Below are 19,295 nucleotides of genomic sequence, written 5' to 3' on the forward strand. Positions count from 1 at the left end.
ATTGTACATGTTGTTTGAGAGGGTGTGTGGAGTCACAGCCTTCCATAAATAGGCTTTCTATTCCTACCCAGTTCTACTTCTACCCAGTAGATCACTGCAAGCAAGACTAGAAGACATAGCTCAAGAAGAGATGGATCTCCTGGAGAACCCATTGGGCCACCCTGAGAAATTTCACATTTCAAAAGATTTGGGCTTTATTCTGGAAGACCCATTGGTAAGATTATGGCGTTAAAACATGTGGCAAAATACTTTTTGTTTATTGTGTTCTATTTGGTTTGATTCTGTTGATAAGGAATGCCAAGTATACAGAATGTCTTTTTGATTCTGCTTTTGTAAATTTTTCCTAACATGTTGGAAGAACAGAAATATTACTTTGAGAGTATCAACAGAGTCCATAGGAGTTAGAGTTGGAAGGCATATTAGAGATTACCTATTCCTACCATTTGAATTTACAGTAGAAAAAAACTGATGAGTGGAAAAATAAATTGACTTGCCTGAAGTAAAAAAGACACTAAGTTGCAGATGGGATCCAGGATGTGACTCTATCTCTTGATTTTGGATCCAGGGCTATAACAGCTGTCTGGGTGATAAAGTAACCAAATGTAAAGCCAAATACCTAATATGTTGGGTTTGGAGCTAAGCAAGCAAATCATTTAACTTACCTATTCTTGGATAAGGAAGTTACTTCAAAAGCCAGCCTTGAGTTACAGTGGCCACAGGTCTGGATTGGAACTTACAAGACTGGGGTTTGAGCACAAGCCCTGCCATTATGAATAGCTATGTAACTCTGAGCAATCATTCCCTCAATTTGCTTAACTATAGTGAGAATAGTAATCCTTGAATTCTCTGTCTCACAGAGTGATAGGGATGATGGAATGAGATAATGCATACTACTTACAGTTTTGTTAATAAGAACTCAGAGTTTTATAGCCCTTTAATGCATCTAAAATGATTGTCTCAATGTGGTATATTTACCTCTATTTTACAGATAAGGAAACAGATTCAAAATGGCTAAGTGATTTCCCCCAGGGTCATATAACCAGTGAATGTCGGAGTGAAGATTCAAATTCAGGTGCTCTGACTTCAAGACAAGTGTGCATTCTTATACCATGTTGCCTTACTGTTAGGAATGAAAGAAAACCTGACATGTCTGAATTCTCATTAGGAAATTAAGATGATAGTAATGATGTTTATGACATCACCTACAATATCAAAGCCTTAAGGGCTGTGGTGGTGAGGACTTTGAGTTTTGTAAAAGAAAGTGTTATAGTAATTTAAAGTTGACCCAAACCAAATCACATTTGGAAAAATGACCTGTAAATCAAAAGAAGGTAAATTCAGTGCCAGTAAATACTGAAGAGTACATATACTATATATTTCAACAGGTGCAATTTGCATTTTTCAGAGTACAAATCAGGCAGGTCATGGGTTGGGTTAATATGTATTTGTTAAGCTCCAGAATTAAGTGCAAAAATGTGAGACACAGAGCTGGAGTGGTCAGACTTAGTACTAAGAGTTTCCAAATGAATGGCTATTAAGTGAATACTCTTCTCTTGATAACTAGATTGACAAACCAAATCTAGAAGATCTCCAGCAGAATCTTATTGAAAGAAGCCTAGTATTCATCGGGTTGAGATCTTAAAGCAGGATAAGGCACTTGGGCACTTGAGGTACTGGGAAGGGATCCCCAGCAATATTACATATCCATAGGGTTGTTTTTTGGGAAATGACTTTGTAAACCATAAAATCCTATGGAAATATGAGTAATCATGACTCTTCAAACCAGTGTGTTATTTTGTCATTACATATGGGGGAGGTGTGCTATAATTTATTTAATGTTATATTGTGGTTAAGACTTCTTAAAGAAACCATTTTAGATCAATCTCCTAATATTGCATTTGGACAGTTAAAATTGAATATTTATGTCACATGATGCTTTACATTAGGCATTGGATTACAGCTTGCTAGCTCACTTGTTTTTGGGAAAATGTACTTAGAGGATTAGTGTTAGAAGTCAGAATTAATTTAGGTCTATTTTTTTTTCTTTACTCCTTTCCCTTCTTATAGTATGACCTCCATCCCTTTAAATGCCTAGCACTCCCCTCACACACACCTTTCTTCTTCTCTTCTGGTTCTGTAATAAGGAGAAACAACATGCTATTTAGAAAGGATAGAATATCAATCACTTATATCTTAGTGGGAATAGATGGATTTTGTCATAGTAGTATCTACATATAGCTTTAGAGCTGAAAGACAGATACCATCTAATCCAACCCACTCATTTTACAGATAAGGAAACACAAGCTCAAAAAGAGTAAATAACTTACCTAAGGTCGTATAAGTGATATGGGATGGAGGTAAGATGGAAATATAAGTCCTTACTCCAAATACAGTGCTCTTTCCCCTATACCAGGTCTATATGTTATCTCTTTTGGAGGTTCCATAACATTTGAATTTTAAATGTTATCTCCAGTCCTGTGTCCTTTCTGAGCCTCAGTTTCCTTGCTTATAAACAAGGAATTTTTATTTTCTCTTAAAATAATTTAGGCCAACAGAGAACAAGGTAAGAAGAATTGGGAAGATGGGTAGAATAAGGACTCCCCCCAACAATGCCCTCCACATTCTCCTAAAATTGCATCATTTTGGTCATCACCATTTAGACATGATCTGTATACCCATGCTACTGTTCTGATTTTGACAATGCTAGTATTATAAGTAGAGATGGAAATTCCCTACCCATGTGGATATGGAAATCACCTACCAGATGGTGGCACAGCTTAACTGAAAAAAATCTCAGAATTATCTACTATTAAACACAAAATCCTTTTGGTACCATATTTTGAGGGTATCCTATGGTATTTCCAAAGAAGACCTCAGTAACCAAATAGAAGGGGCCCAAATTATCACCTGAACTCAGACTGTACTCTGTAGTAGCAGTTTAGACAGATGCGAAAAGAAGGAAAAGTTTTGAATCAGTAATAGTAGGGTCACCCATAGTTAAGATAAGGGTCTAGTGGGGCTGAAGTAGGTGGGTGAGGTGAGAAGAGCAATACTGACTCAACATAGAAAATGGTGAGAATTCTGGTCTTAGAGGCAGAAGATCTAAGTTTGAGTTTACCTCACCATGATTTTTGGCAAGTCATGTAACTCCTCTGAACCTCAATTTTGTCATTTGATCAATGGGTATAATAATACTTACCTATCTGCTGCCCATTGATTATTGTATAGAAAACACATTACAAACCTCAAAGTACTTCTAGTAATGTCAGTTATCATTACGGATCTGTAGGATGTCCAATCTAGAAAGGTTATGAAAGATTTTGTTGAGGAAGTCGTTATCTACCCAACTTCCCTATTTCCTATGGCTGTCTTAGACAGGCATCATTTCAGTCTTCCAGGTTCCACACCTCTGAAGGGTATGACATGAATTCTGTAGAAATCCAAAAAGTCATACTGCCCACTTCCTGAAAGAGAGGTCCTGAATTCAGAGTGATGGTTAAGACATATTTTTTTTGACATAACCCATGCAAGAATTTGTTTTACTTCATAATGCATATTTGTTCTTTTTCAGTGATGAGGGCAGGGAGGGATGGAAATGGATTTTTATTAATTGAAAAAAATGAACTTAAAAAAAAAGAATCCAAAGGGAGTGAGTCAATACTAACTAAAACAATTAGAGTTGTATGGAGGAGTTTGCAACTGAGATGAAGGATGGATTAGATCTGGATAAGCAGAGGCAGTGAGAGAGGATAAAATGTTTCAAATGAAAGAGTAAGAACAAGGTACAGAGATGAGAGTGAGTAGGGTATGTGCTAAAGGTAGTAAAGCGATGGACCTGTCTAGAGTGGAGAGTGTGTATTAGGATTGAAGAGGAATCTGGTGGTGGTAGACAGGATGAATTTGAAAAGGGCAAGAGACTCAGTTGAAGACAGGTTGAATGAAAGGCTGTTAGATGATGGAGTCCTATTGTTAAAGGAATAAGATGAATAAATTGCATTTTTATTCTTTCTATCAAGGAGGAACTGCCTGACCGCTATCAGGTCTGGGTGAGACTTGCAAAAAATCTGCCCTCTCTGATTCAGAATGGCCAATTTCGGGAAGAAGTTAAACAGGTTTGAAATTTATACTACACTCATCTTCTTGTTCTGTTGTTTGAAATCTCAGAAAAAGCCACCTTTGACTGTCTGCCTTAATCTCTTCTTTTTCTGGAAGCTGCCAGAACTTAATATTAGTCAACTCCAAGGATACAAGGAGCAGCGCCTCGCACATCTGGCACTGGCGGTGATCACCATGGGCTATGTATGGCAAGACAGAGAAGTCATGCAGGTTTGGAGATCTTGTTTGTTCTCTGTTGGAATCTTTCATTGCAGATTTTAAATACCACATCTTTGTCCATGTTAAAATCCTCAATGTTTCAGAATTAATCACAACTTCAGTTTTATTGGGATGGTGGAAATTATGAGGATTATCACACCATGCTTAAATTTAGAGCAGCCATAGCACAGTGGAAAGAGTGATGGATCTGGAATCAGGAGACTTGACTTTAAGTCCTAACTGCTATTTATTTATTAGCTGCATGACCTGGGACAAATCCCTTCACCTCTGGACCTGATTTTCTTTATTTGTAAAAGGAAGTAGACTAAACTTTTTTTTTTTTGGCTAGGCAATGTGGTTAAGTGACTCGTCCAGAGTCACACAGCTACTAAGTATTATGTATCTGAGGTCAGATTTCAACTCAGGTCCTCCTGAATTCAGGGCTGGTACTATATCCACTGCGCCACCTAGCTGCCCCTAGACTATTTTTTTTGGTACCTACTTCACAAAGTTACTCTGAGGATAAGGTGAGATAATGAATATAAACTGCTTATGAATATGAACTATTATTATTTTTCACAGCTCATCTTGACTTATGATCTATTCAAAATTTTTATTTTTTTTCTCAAGGTTGGGATACATTGCTCAAATGAGTCAGGGAAGGCTCATATAACCAAAAGATCATAGATTGAAGAGGAAGGACCTTAAATATAGTCCAATTCTTTAATTTTACAAATAAGGAAACTGAGGCCCAGAAAAATCAAGTGACTGGTCCAAGTTCATATAGTTAAGGGATGGAGTTGAGGATGCAAACCTAGATCCCTAACTTCAAATTCCAATCTTTTTTTTTTTCCTGTACCACACTGACTCGTAAACATCTTTAAGTCAATGGAAAGAAATGTTAAAACACACATATACAAGCACACAACCTAGCAAAAAACCCTTTCACAGCAAACATTTATTTTAAATGAGTAATTGTTAATTATTTTTTCAAAGTATTATTATAATTTTAACTTTCTTTTTTCACTTTATTAATTTATTTTGATTTATCAACAATCACTTCCATAAGCTTTTGAGTTTCAAATTTTTCTCCCTCTTCTTCCCCACCTCCCTCCCCAAGATGGTGCGCAATCTGATACAGTAATTTTAATTTTCAAAGAGATAATAATAATATCATCTCTACAATGATCTAGACACAGTAGCTGTAATAATAATAATGATGATGATGATAGACATTTATGAAGCTTTTTAAGATTTGAGAGGCCCTTTATGTACATTATCTCATTTGATACTCACATTGACACTGGCGAGTAGATACTGTAGGTATGATCACATTTTATAGATGAATAAACTGAGGGTCAGAGATGTTGAAACTTGCCTATAGTCACACAGCTAGTAAGTGGAAGAGTGAGGGCTTGAACCGAGGCCTTCTGGTTCCAAGTCATTGATCTTACATTACAGCCATTACAGCAAGCTTGCTGACAGACAGAATGTTACTCATTGAGGATTTCAAACAACTGCTTTGTGTGTTGGAAAGAATATCAAAATTAGAATTAGAAGATAGATTCATGTCTTAGGTTTACCAATGACTGAACATGTGATCTTAGCAAAGTAAGTCATTTTACCTGACTTATAGTTCCCTTCTCTGTAAAATTGGATGTGATAATATTCATATTACCCAACAGCCTATGTCTCTAGGTCTGCTGCAAGGATCAAATGACGTAATATACATGTACACACATGTGTGTGATTATGTGTATATACATATATGTGCATGTATATATACATGCATATTTATGTAGTGTTTTTATAATCATGAAGTGCTAAGTAACACAAACCAATGCTTTTATTTTTGTAAGCTAGAAACAACTTCATTTTGGTTACTATGAAGTGTAAGTTGATGCTATTGTTTCAAATGTTTACAAATGAATCATATTTTAACTAGGTGCTGCCCAGGAAAATTGCTGTCCCTTCTGTGAAATCTCGAAGCAACTAGGCTTGCCTCCAATAATGGTGTACGCAGACTGTGTTTTGGCAAACTGGAAGAAAAAGAATCCCTCAGGGTATGTAGCACTTGCCTTAGCTGGGCCAAAGAACCCAGTGAATATGGACAAAGTTTTTGGAATCAACATTATCTGTCCTCACCCAATGAACCCAGTTTGGAATTTAGCAAGCATAATCACTGACAGACAGGTTTATGGATTAATAGAACTTGGAAGTACATTAGAGATGTAGCATAAAGCCTTTATTTTACAGACATGGAACCTGAGATTCTAAGAAGTGACTGAACCAAGGAACATGGGCATAGAAGTTCAGACTTGGAAGAGATGTCTGAAATGATCTAGTCCAGGGGTGGGGAACCTGCAGCCTCAAGGCCACATGTGGCCCTCTAGGTCCTCAAGTGCAGCCCTTTGACTGAAGCCAAACCTGACAGAACAAATCCCTTTAATAAAAGGATTTGTTCTGTAAAACTTGGACTCAGTCAAAAGGACTTAGGACCCAAGGACCTAGAAGACCACATGTGGCCTTGAGGCTTCAAGTTCCCTACCCCTGATTCTAGTCCAACTTATTCCTGATGAAAGAATTTCTACTACAATTAAATCTCCATTAACGTGAACAACAAAGCCCTGAAATGGCCCTATATATTTGAATTCACTCTATTCAAGATTACAATTACAATGTAATGTTGGTAATTGATTCCAGCCCAAAGGGAATATTTAATGTGAATTGAGTAAAGCTACCACTTCACAGGATTTCTTGTTCACACTAATTAGGACCTAGCTGTACAATATCCTGTATAAGAGGTCGTAAAGCTTTTGCTTAGAGACTTCCATAATAGAGCACTTGTTACCTCCTCAGGCAGCCCATTCCAATGCTAGACAGCTCTACATGTTAAGTTTTTCCTTATATGGAGCTGAAATCTGCCTCCCTGTAACTGCTGTGTTTGCATTTCTGCCCTCTAGGACTAAACCAAGAAAGAAAGAAAGAAAGAAAGAAAGAAAGAAAGAAAGAAAGAAAGAAAGAAAGAAAGAAAGAAAGAAAGAAAGAAAGAAAGAAAGAAAGAAAGAAAGAAAGAAAGAAAGAAAAAGGAAGGAAGGAAGAAAAAAGGAAGGAAAAAAGGAAGGAAAGAAGGAAGGAAGGAAAGGAAGGAAGGAAAAGAGAAGAATGGAAGGAAAAAAGAAGTTAGAATTATTTTTATATGAAAATCCTTCAAATATCAGAATACAGTTATCTATCCATCTCTACCTTATTATTTTCCTCTTCTGCTTAAGCATCTCTATTACCTTCAATCAATTCCATGATATGGTTTTCAGTCCCCATTTTATTTCTTTTGCTCTCCTCTGGATGTTGTCCCTTGTTAACGTCCTTCAAAAAATTAGAGTCCTAGAACTGAACACCATATTTTAGATTAGTTCTGAATATAGCAGAGGACGGGGGGATCATTGTCTTTCCAATTCTAGAAGCTATGTTTGTGTGAAGTCACATGCTATGTTAAGAACCACATCCAGGATGCCTCCTACTTAGGATCATTAAATGTATATAACCTTAATATAGGATTAGCTACTATACAGTCTCTATCTTCTCATCTCAGATGCCTCTGCTTCTTCCCAGCTGTAACTCTGACCCTGTTTCCTTGGGGTGTAATAATAATTTCTATGTACAAGACCTTATATTTGGGGATGGAAACATAAAATTTTTAAATTCCTGTCCTCAAGGAGATTACAATCTAGGTGAGGAAAAAAAGACATGGACATAAGCAACTGTAATATACATAAGGACATAATTAAGTAAACTAGGTTTTGCCCTTCCCACATTCTATCATGCATCATATTTATGATGCATAGTGCTTCTTTTTTGTACAATTTATCTCTTCTATTAGGTTGTAAGCTTCTTGAGGAGGGAACATCTCTACCCTATTTCTTCCTATATATTGCTAAGTCTAAGGTACTACACATCTCAGGAACTAAATAAGTAAGGAATTGAATTAAATTGAATTTGAGGAGAGGTGTATTACTTATAGTTACAGGGATCAAGGAAGGCTTCATGGGAGAGGTGACAACTAGCATGGGACTTTTGTGTGAGCAGAAAATTAAAGAGAAAAAGGAGAAAGAAGTATAGCCTTAACTTCACATAAACAGTAGTATGAGTGGATTAGGAATGGAGGGTAAATGTAGAAATGTAGTAGACTTCTGGTATGTAGGGATGGGGGAATCCATTCCAGGTAGTGGGAATGGTATGTGCCCTCCAATTTTAATCTTCACAACATAAGATATGAGCAGCAGTGATCAATGGAAATCCAAAGTCGGAGGATCAGACCTCCTCTTTTTGTCTAGGAATATTCCTGACTAGGAAGTGGTGCTAAGATGGAACCAAAATTGCATTGACCTTGGCACAGGCACAAGTGCAGAATATAAAAGGGCCAAAGAACACTGGGGGGATAGTAATAACATTAGTTGAAACTCTAAAGCATTTGGAAGTAATAATTGTTTTTTCTCCTCTTTTGTTATCTTTTATTCCTTGGATGCTTCCATAAGGCCTATGACTTATGAGTAAGTATTGTTTTTAAGTAATTGTTTCAAATGGGTGTGAACTTAGGGTGGAACCACACATGCATACAATACACATGCACAGCAACTTTTTCAAATGACTAGACATGGCAAGTACAAGTCAACTCCCACCACTTGTTTAGACTGAGAATATAGTAGGATGGTAAATAGATCTCTTTTGACTGCATGAGTTGTTATTTTTTTGTGTGTGTAGTTAAATCTCTATAAAGAATGTTTCCTTTTTAACAATGTTTACATCTCTAGGTAGATGTTATTACTACATATATATATATATATATATATATATATATATATATATATTTAGTTATAGAATTGGTCTATAAATGTTCACTTCTTGACATAGATATATATATATATATATATATATTTAGTTATAGAATTGGTCTATAAATGTTCACTTCTTGACATAGATATATATTATATATATATATATCTATATATATCTATATATATATATTTAGTTATAGAATTGGTCTATAAATGTTCACTTCTTGACATAGATATAGATATATAGACCTGATTAAGGCAATCATAGTGGATAGAGTGCTGGGCTTGGATACATAAAAACATAGGTTCAGATCTTGCCTTTAACACTTTACCAACTTTGAGACCATAGACAAGTATTTTTAACCTTTCTGAAGCCCAGTTTCATTATCTACAAAATGATAGGATTGAAACAGATGACCTCTAATTCCTTTCTAGTTCTTACTCTGTGATATTATACATTATTATATTAACTTTGGGATTTCATCTTGTTCTTAGCAACATGGACACTCTATTTGCATTTCCTGGTGGGGATTGCAGCAAAGGATTCTTCCTAGTTTCTTTACTGGTTGAAAAAGCAGCTGCTTCAGCAATCAGGGTATGCTTGTCTATATGAGATTTGTATCTTATATCACATAGATAATAGAGTCATGTGACAAATTGAATACCTGTAGCCACGTCCTCCGAAGTCCTACTCCAAAGTCACATCATGGTGTGGAGAACTTGGGTTGTCAAAGATTACTTTTGCCAGCAGAGGGCAAACACTGGCAGATCATACCAAGCTGGAGAGGTTTCAAGAAAAGGCTCGCCAATGCTTTGTGATCTGTCATTGTGATCTGTTGGGTGGGATCCAATGCCTGCAAGGGCAAAGTGGCTGATCACCGGATGGTTGTTTGACCAGGTTGGTTTTTCAGCTGCTGCTACTCAGGCTGGGGAGGCTGAGATCTGCATCAGCATGGGGAGGATTCACATCGCTGAAATCTAAACATCAAATATCTTTAAACATTACCTTCAATTTGCTGATTCCAGGGCTGATGGTCTAATTAATGTGAATGTTCCATCTGTGAGTGGGTGGTGCCTCTATTAATATGGGTTACAACCTTCAGATGCCTTCTACTCTTTTGGGATTGGTACTCCTGTCCTCCTACAAATTCTCCATAGAGGGTCTTCTCAGTGTGTGGGAGGGCTTCTTCTTTGTGTTTTAATATATTGTGAATAACACTGCAATACTTAACCCAACCATCCATTACTCTCACTAAATTTGGAATTTATTGGTGTAGTTCCTTTAGTCTTTTTAATTTGATAGCCTGAGTTTATTGGATCCTTGAATGACCCCAAAATTACGGAGTCTGTATTTCTTGAGCAGAGTTTGAGGAATGTTTTGATGTGCTTTGGTGAGTAAGATTTAACACATGATGACCAGTACCATGTTATAATGACAAGCCTATGTATTCTTTTTTTAAATCTCAAATTGTCTTTATTTCTGCAAAGTGTTTTATAATTGTATTCATACTATTCCTCTGTGTATTATTGTAACTAGACTCCCAGACATTTTAGACATTCTGTAGTTATATTGAATGGGATTTTACTCCCTTTCTTCCTTTTAAAAATTTTATTTATTTTTAACATTCATTTTTTTAAATTTTGAGTTCCAAATTCTCTCCCTCCTTCTTGCCTCTTTTCCTCCATGAGAAAACAAGAAATATGATATCAATTATACATGTGAAGTCTCACAAAAGATATTTCCATATTAGCAATGTTGCAAAATAAAGCAAGAAAGGTAAAGAAAGTGAAAAAATATGCCTCAATCTGCACTCAGAATTCATTACTTCTCTCTCTGGATGTTGATAACATTTTTCATCATGGGTCCTTTGGAATTGTCTTGGATCATTGTCTTGATCAGAGTAGCTAAGTCTTTCATAGCTAATCATCCTTGAAATATTGTTGTTAATGTATGCAATGTTCTGGTTCTGCTCACTTCACTTTGCATCAGTTCATATAAGTCTTCCCAGGTTTTTCTGAAACCATTCTGCTTATCATTTCTTATACCACAATAATATTCCATCACAATCTTATATCACAACCTGTTCAGTCATTCCCTTATTGATGGCATCCCCTCAATTTCCAATTCTTTGCCATCATAGAAAGAGCTCCTGTAAATATTTTGGTACATATACATTTTTTCTCTTTTTCTTTGATCTGTTTGGGATACAGACCCTGTAGTGGTATTGCTGAGTGAAAGGGTATGTACAGTTTTATAGCCCCTTGGGCATAGTTCCAAATTGTTCTCCAGAGTAGTTACATCAGTTCGCAACTCTACCAACAGTGCATTAGTGTCCTTATTTTTCTACATCCTCTTCAGTATTTATTATTTCCTTTTCTGTCACATTAGCCAATCTGATAGATTTGAGGTAGTACCTCAGAGTTGCTTTAATTTAAATTTCTCTAATCATAGTGATTTAGGACATTTTTTTCACCCATGTATTCTTAAGTTGCTACTTGGAAGTTCTACTGTACTTATAGTCCAGTTACCGAGTGTTCTCTTTCCATTGGGCAGATTGTTGTTTGAAGTCCTGAGCATTAATGAAGGCAACTGGAGGACAAGAAAAAAACAAGAAATCAAGAAGCCAGTTCTGAACAATAAAATGATCTAAATTGCAAATTCATAAAAATACAGACTAATAACAGATGACTTTACAAATAAGATTGCATGAACAAAATGGAAGGTGGTCAGATTATTTGGCGCATTTTGTAAAAATACAAGAAGAGGAAGAAAAATTAGAATATGACATATACTTTTGGAATGGAGAATCATGAGTTTTTGCAGGTTTAGGAGACTCTGACTGTATTTGCTTTGTTTTCCTGTAAGGTAATTCCAGATATTTTTGAAGCAATCAAAAATAAGAATGTGGAGTCCCTGAAAGAAAGTCTCCATACTGTGGCCTCTTCTGTTCGTGAAGCAATTGAAGTGTTCCACCTTGTTCACAGTATGTAGTGTATTCAGTGCATTAGTAGAGACTATAAGTTTAAAACTTCTAATGATAAGAATTACTATCAATAGATAGTTGAAGATTGTCTTAGCTGAGTTAGACTAAGATGTAAGAAACCTAAACTTTAGCAGCTGTTCTTGCATCAACTCACCAGATGATCTTGAGCAATTCAGGTTTTTCATCTGCCAAAAGAGATAGTCATCTGAGATTATATCCAAAGGCTCTTGGAGGTCTCATGTTCAATGGCTTCAAACACTGAGCGATAAGTATAATTGCTAACCCCAGGTAAAAACATGTATCAAAAATAACTTTAATTCCTATGCAGAGATTACAGAGAAATTCAATTTGATTTTCAAAAAAATGATAAACATTCATTGTGTTAAAGGCCACATGCTAAGATCCTGGGATGGATTTGCTGATAGACGAAAACACTTAAAGTATGTGAACAGAAAATCCTGTTCAGGATGTATAGTCTTGGGGCAAGCAGGTGGCACAATGGATAGAGCTCTGGCCTTGGAGTCAGGAAGACTTGAGTTCAAATCTGGCCTCAGGCACTTGACACTTAATAGCTGTGTGACCCTGGGCAAGTCATTTAATCCTGATGGCCCCACCAAAAAGTAAGAAAGAAAGAAAGAAAGAAAGAAAGAAAGAAAGAAAGAAAGAAAGAAAGAAAGAAAGAAAGAAAGAAAGAAAGAAAGAAAGAAAGAAAGAAAGAAAAGCAAGATATATAGTCTGGGAACAGATTGGGGAGCTACTTTCTATAGCAATGAAATCTATACCAATGAGTTCTTATTTTGTTTGGTAGACAATGAAGGGTCATGGGTGGTTCTGCATAGAAGAATAGTGCAATGAGAAGATTGCTTGGGCAATGGTGTAAAGGATGACTAGAAACACAGAGAGGCTAGAAGCGGGAAGAATGATTATGAGACTATTCCAAGTAGTCTAGGGAAGAGATGATAAAGGACTGAATTTAAATTGTGGAAATGGAAAAAAAATATGTATTTGTGTGGTATGTGTGTGTGTGTGTGTGTGTGTGTGTGTGTATGGGGGGAGAAGGTGGGGGGGCAGTTAGAAAGAGATTTCAGAAATATAATTGACTAGGCATGGCACCAGTTTGGATTCCAGGTCTAAAGGACAGAGGAGTACAAGAGGACTGGGATTGAAGCCTGAGTGACTGGTAATGCTTTCAATAGACTATAGAGAAGTTAGAAAAAGGGTGCCAAATTTCTTTTTTTCCTTCCCTTCCCTTCCCTTCCCTTCCCTTCCCTTCCCTTCCCTTCCCTTCCCTTCCCTTCCCTTCCCTTCCCTTCCCTTCCCTTCCCTTCCCTTCCCTTCCCTTCCCTTCCCTTCCTTCCTGCCTGCCTTCCTTCTTGCCTTCCTTCCTTTTCTTCTTCTTCTTCTTCTTCTTCTTCTTCTTCTTCTTCTTCTTCTTCTTCTTCTTCTTCTTCTTCTTCTTCTTCTTCTTCTTCTTCTCTCTTTCTCTTTTTATTGGGGAGGGTAGAAGTGAGGGTGAATTTAAAAGTTCAGTTTCAGACACATTGAGTTTGACCTCCTTACTAGACAACCTGGTAGAGCCATCCAGCAAGTAGTTGCTGGGGCTAGATGTCATGAATAGAGCTGATGTTACCCAAGGAGGAAATTTATAAAGAGAAGATAATTAATTGGAGTTCAGGGTCTTAGATTTCAAAGAAAACAAACAAATAAAAAGCTAACAGTAAGCCAGATGTGATGACATAGTGGGGTTCCTGCTTCTCTCTTCTGCTTTGATCATAGGGGGCTTCAGTTTGGAATCCACAAGTCTTCCTTTTTTTGTCAAGGATAAGAACAGAGGGTTGAGAGAAACAGAACACCATATGATATCCAAAGAGATGTTACTAGTTTTAAAAATGGAAAATTTGAGGCACACTCTTCTGAGGGTGAAGGGCTATTGCTGAGGTGGTAGAGAAGAGCCTGGAGGATGGTGCAAAGATCAAAGGCTGATGGGTAGAAGATTTCCTGTGTGAAGTTAGACTAAGAGTCCTTTAGCTAGGGAGCTTGCTCTCATAGCCAATGGAGAATTTATTCTGAAGGTCTTGCAAAGTACAATGATGACAGGACATGGACTGCTCTTTTTTTTAATGTCAATAAGACAGTTCATCACCTTTCCTTCTGGCTCAATCTTTCAACAGAATACGTGAAGCCCAGTGACTTCTTCGGTACTCTCCGCATCTACTTATCTGGGTATGTGATCCCCTACTTTCACTGCTTCCTCTGAACAAAGAAGCCTCCACCTATAGAAAGCCAAGAATCTAATTCCAGTAGCCCACTGATAACTCACTATCATGAGCTCCCAACAACCTCACCTTTTTATTTAATATGTTAGAGATAGCATGGAGCTATTTGAAAGTTATTGCTCTAGCCCCTGCTTCTTGGTTGGGTTTGGGAGCTGTTATTTAGAAGTCACAAAATGATTAATTCTGATTTATAAGACAGAGATCCATTTCTAGAAAGAGTATAATATGGCGTAGTGGAAAGAGCACTGAGTGTGAGTTTTGACTCTGATACTCATTGCCTGATGTGACATTGGACAAATTACTTCTCTTAGCTTCAGTGTCCTCATATGTAAAATTGTGGATAATGATAATTGTATTGTCAATCTCACAGTACAGTCAAAATACTTAAGATACTGATTATGACTTTCTCTTATAATAGCTATCAAATTCGCTTAGGTCTGTGATACCAAAACCACTGTTTTCATAAGGGATTGATTTGGTTGGGGGATAGGGAGGGTCCGTGATCAAAAATCAAACAAAAAGCTAATAGAATTACTTATTCTCCCTACCCTTTAGTTCCATACCTATAAAATTTTGATTTTGGAAAATTAATGAAGGTAAAAGCTTTTCTCTGACAAACATAAATATATCTTTGTCTCTATTTTGGTTTAGCTGGAAGAATAACCCACTGTTGCCAAATGGCCTGGTGTATGAAGGGGTGTGGGAGACACCCAAGATGTTCTCTGGGGGAAGTGCTGCCCAAAGCAGTATCATACAGTGTTTTGATGCCCTGCTGGGGATCCAACACAGCAGTGCAGAGGGTAAGTTGGGGTTCTGATTGGCATTTGAGATTCAAATGAACCTAGTAATATGGTGCAGTAGAAACAGACAAGGATACTTGAAGTACTGCCTATTTCCTTGAGCTGTTGTAAGGAAAGTGCTTCAGAGAAATGGGACTTATGATGACTTGTAAATCAGCTTCATAAAGAAATGTGTTTCTATTATATATGGTCAGATAGCAGGACTATGAGAAAGAAGTTGAGGGAAGCCAAGATCCAAAGACCCATGTGGGAGATGTTTGGTTACAGTAGCCTATGGAGAAGACCCAACCTCAGAGCAGGTTGGGAGACTCTTATCTTTTCTCATCAGCATCTATTTTTCCAGGGCTTAACATACACAGAACTATCCACTAATAACTCTCATTAATAATGATGACAATAACAAAACATATTAGTAAATCCAATTCCAATTCTGCTTTAATGTTTACAAGGAATATTGTGCATGACAATCTTATGAGGTAGGCAGTATGAGACTAAGTATGCCCATTTTACAGATGAAGCAGAAGAGTCTCAAAGAGGTGAATCTATGTGCTTAAGCTATTATAGTTGTCAGCAGGTGACAGAGACAGGGCTTCTGACTCTAACTCCAGTGCTTCATTTCTCTGTGCCTCAGTTTCCTCCTCTGCAAAGTGGGATAGTAATCATTGCCTTATTTAATGTACAGCTTTGTTATGAGGAAAATATTTTATAAACTTTTAAGTGTAAATCAACATCGAGCTTATTGTAATTATGGATAATTATAAGACATAATCTAGCACCCAGCTGTCCCACTACCATTGGCAGGTACATAATCCTTATCCTACTGATAAATATCAGTGATCACTCTTTCATTCCCCATCCTCCATCCCCATCCTCATTCTTCTCATCAGTGTCTCCTTAATGCCCTAATTTTTCCTCTTCTTTCAGAGAAAAGCAGTGCTAAATTCCTCGAGGAAATGAGGGACTACATGCCATCATCGCATAAGGACTTTCTTGAGGCACTTACTTCTGGCCCATCTGTTAGAGATTTCATCATCTCCAGTGATGATATTAACCTGAAGAAGTACTATAATGAATGTATAAAAGCTCTAGTTGAACTCAGGAGATATCACCTTGGAGTGGTGTTCAAGTACATCATAATTCAATCAAATAAACAAGACAATGCAAAAAAGAAGAAATCATCGGATAATCAAGAGAAAGGGACAGGTGGCACAAACTTAATGACTTTCCTTAAGTCAGTAAAGGACACAACTGAGAAGGCTCTATTGAAAGAGAGCTAATGGAAACAACACTATTATTATTCAATCAACATGTAGTTATTAACCTCATATTATGTGTCATATACTTAGGTTAAGTATATTGATGCAAAGAATCAATCTCTGCTCTCAGTTATATTACATTCTACTTAATTATGCAGTTGATAGTCTTCTGTTAACCAATCCATCAATTGATCAATGAGTAAGTATTAATGATCACTTTATTATGTATGAGATGATAGGTTTGGGGTATACAAAAAATTTTTGAAAAAAAAAACCTGTCCATGTTCTCAGGGAACTCACATTACATGTAAGGTTATGTGGAAAAATCTTTCTCTGTAAGTTACAAGGAATTACTATAAGATGTCTTCATTGAATGTTCATGAAGATGTTGTACAAGAAAAAAAATGCTTTGTTTTGAATGACAGCAATGCTCTGTTGCCAATGTGGCTACATCATAATGTAATTGTGTAAATTGAGTAAATAAAAGCTATTTTAATAGTGGAATGAATCTTTTGGGATTCACTCTCCCAGTAAGAGCTGGCTTTACCTTACTGGTGTATGTAAGTAGCTACCAATGTAGAATGATTTAAAGGACAAAGGGAACTGCCTTCCCCACCAATCCCACCGTGTGTACACACACTGCCTTAAATGCCTAAACTGCAGGAAATTTATGAGTTCATTTGATTTTGTTCTGGAGACTAGGGAGGTAAACTTCCTGGGATGACTAAAGTGACTGAGTCAGGTCTGTGCAAACTCCATTTAAATAAGCAGGAAAGACTATTCCTGTCTCCCTTCCCCACCTCTCTTGTTTAATAGCAGATGTTATTGCTTCTTTGGGACTAATCTGGCTTGAAGGGGTGGAGGAAGGGGCAGGGTAATAGGTTTCTAAGTAATGGGGGAGGGGTTAAGGAGATTCTTTCTAGCCAGTGAAGGAAAGACAGATAGAATGTTCAAGGTGAGGGTGGCAGAGAAAAAATATAGGGAAACTCAACATGTTCTGAAATCAATCAATCAGTCAACAAACATTCATTTACTATGTACAAGGCACTATGCTAAGGGCAAGAGCTATGGAGAAAAGAATCCCCACAAAAACAGTCTTTACCATCCAGAAGCATATGTTGCCGGGGGAAATAACATATAAATCAAAGTATATAAGATAAGTGTAGAATAGATGGAAGGTGATCTTAGAAGGGATGGCACTAGTAGCTGAAGGTGATGGTAGAAAGACCAAGAAAGGGTTCCTGTAAGAGGTGACACTTGAGCTGATTCTCAAAAGAAGCCAAGAAACCTAAGAGTCAAAGGTCAAAGGTTTGGAGGGAGAGCATTCCAGGCATAAAGAAAAGCCAATATAAAAATACGAAGATGGGAGATGGGGAGTTGTGAGTAAGGAATAACGAGTAGACCAGTATGGTCATGTCACAGAGTGCATGGAAGGGAATAGAATGTAAGAAGATTGGACAGATAGGAAGGAGCCAGGTTGTGAAGGTCTTTAAATGAAAATTGAAGACTTTATATTATATTCTGGAAGTAATGGGGAACCACTGCAATTTATTGAGTGTGTGTGTGTATGTGTGTGAAAAATTGATATGGTCAGATCTGTGCTTTAGGAAAAACATTTTGGCAGCTGAGTGAAAGATGGATTGGCATGGGAAGAGACTTGAGGCAAGGAGACAAATTGGAAGATTATTGCAACCATCTAGGCTAGAGGTGATGAGGGGCTATAAAAGGGTGGTGGTGGCTGTGCAATTTTAGAGAAAGTTTGTATGCTAGAGATGTAGTGAAGATAGAAACGAATTTGGCAATGAATTGGATATATAATATGGGTGAGGGTGAAGAGTTGAGGTTGACAATGAAATTTTGAGGCTAGAATTTTAAAAAGGATAGTAGTTCCCTTGACAGTAATAGGAAAGTTTGGAAGAGAGAAGATTTTAGGAGAAAGATAATGAGTTCTTTTTTGGACATATTGAGTTTGAGATGCCTATGGAATATTCAGTTTGAAATGTCCATTGAGGAATTGGTAGTGTGGGACTTAAGATCATCAAAGTGATCAGAGCTGGAAATCTAGGAATCATTGAATAAAGGAGGTAATTGAGCTTTCAGGAGCTGATTAGATTGCTAAGTGAGAGAATATGTAGAGAAAAGAAAAGATGACCTAGGTCAAAGCCCTAGGAGAGAACCAGTTAGTAGTTATGGTATGGGTAAAGATACAGCAAAAGAGAATGAGAAGAAGTGTTCAGACAGATAGGAAGAGAATCAATTGCAATCAATGTCACAAAATCCTAGCAAGGATGTACTATCCAGAAGAAGATAGCAGTTCATTAAATTATTTAAATGGGTTTGGCATACTCTTCTGTAAGAGGGAAGTAGAATAATTTTATTTCCACTTCTAGAAGCAGGATGAAATTGTTAAAATATAAGGATTTTTCCTGAACCATGTGATTAGAAAAATTGCTTGGTTGATTAGATTTATTCATAGGAAAATATATTATTTATTGAAGGTGAAGGACACCTTAAAAACAATTAGATCATAAGCAAATAAGCCCAGAACAATAACTTTCAAACTTATAATGGTAGAAAGGTATTATGTGGAATTATTTACTGGATTTTTTTCTGAGGGCTCTTCCCTATCCTGGCTGAGAAGGGAGCAACTTGTCCAAAAGCTGGTGGGAAGTAATGACCTGAAGTCATTCTGCTAACCATATACTTTGTCTCTATTGATGATGCTTCTTCCATAAAACCATATTAAAAGCTGAAAGAGGCTAAGAAAAACCTCAGAGCCTAGGCCTTGATGTAACTAAAATGTATAATCTTAGGCTGTCAATTCCTGGTT

The 19,295-nt window shown here is 36.9% G+C and overlaps 1 protein-coding gene and 1 long non-coding RNA gene across 2 annotated transcripts in view; one reads left to right on the top strand and one right to left on the bottom strand.

Annotated features, from left to right (window-relative positions):
- On the top strand, window positions 1-16,969 carry IDO1 (indoleamine 2,3-dioxygenase 1). The gene is given in 11 exon segments (XM_020979690.2): window positions 1-214; window positions 4,017-4,112; window positions 4,213-4,326; window positions 6,260-6,284; window positions 6,287-6,377; window positions 8,850-8,864; window positions 9,645-9,744; window positions 12,016-12,133; window positions 14,305-14,356; window positions 15,061-15,209; window positions 16,134-16,969. Coding segments are annotated over 11 exon segments (1,197 nt in total). The 5' UTR covers window positions 1-130; the 3' UTR covers window positions 16,487-16,969.
- Window positions 10,955-19,295, bottom strand: part of LOC110203205 (uncharacterized) — a 24,318-nt gene continuing 15,977 nt past the window's right edge. Inside the window, exon 3 of the long non-coding RNA XR_002322882.2 lies at window positions 10,955-11,739. This is a non-coding gene — a long non-coding RNA (uncharacterized LOC110203205). The remainder of the gene's footprint in view (window positions 11,740-19,295) is intronic.

This window comes from Phascolarctos cinereus, unplaced genomic scaffold (assembly GCF_003287225.1).
Source record: "Phascolarctos cinereus isolate Bilbo 61053 unplaced genomic scaffold, phaCin_HiC Scaffold_2;HRSCAF=192, whole genome shotgun sequence".
NCBI lineage: Eukaryota > Metazoa > Chordata > Mammalia > Diprotodontia > Phascolarctidae > Phascolarctos > Phascolarctos cinereus.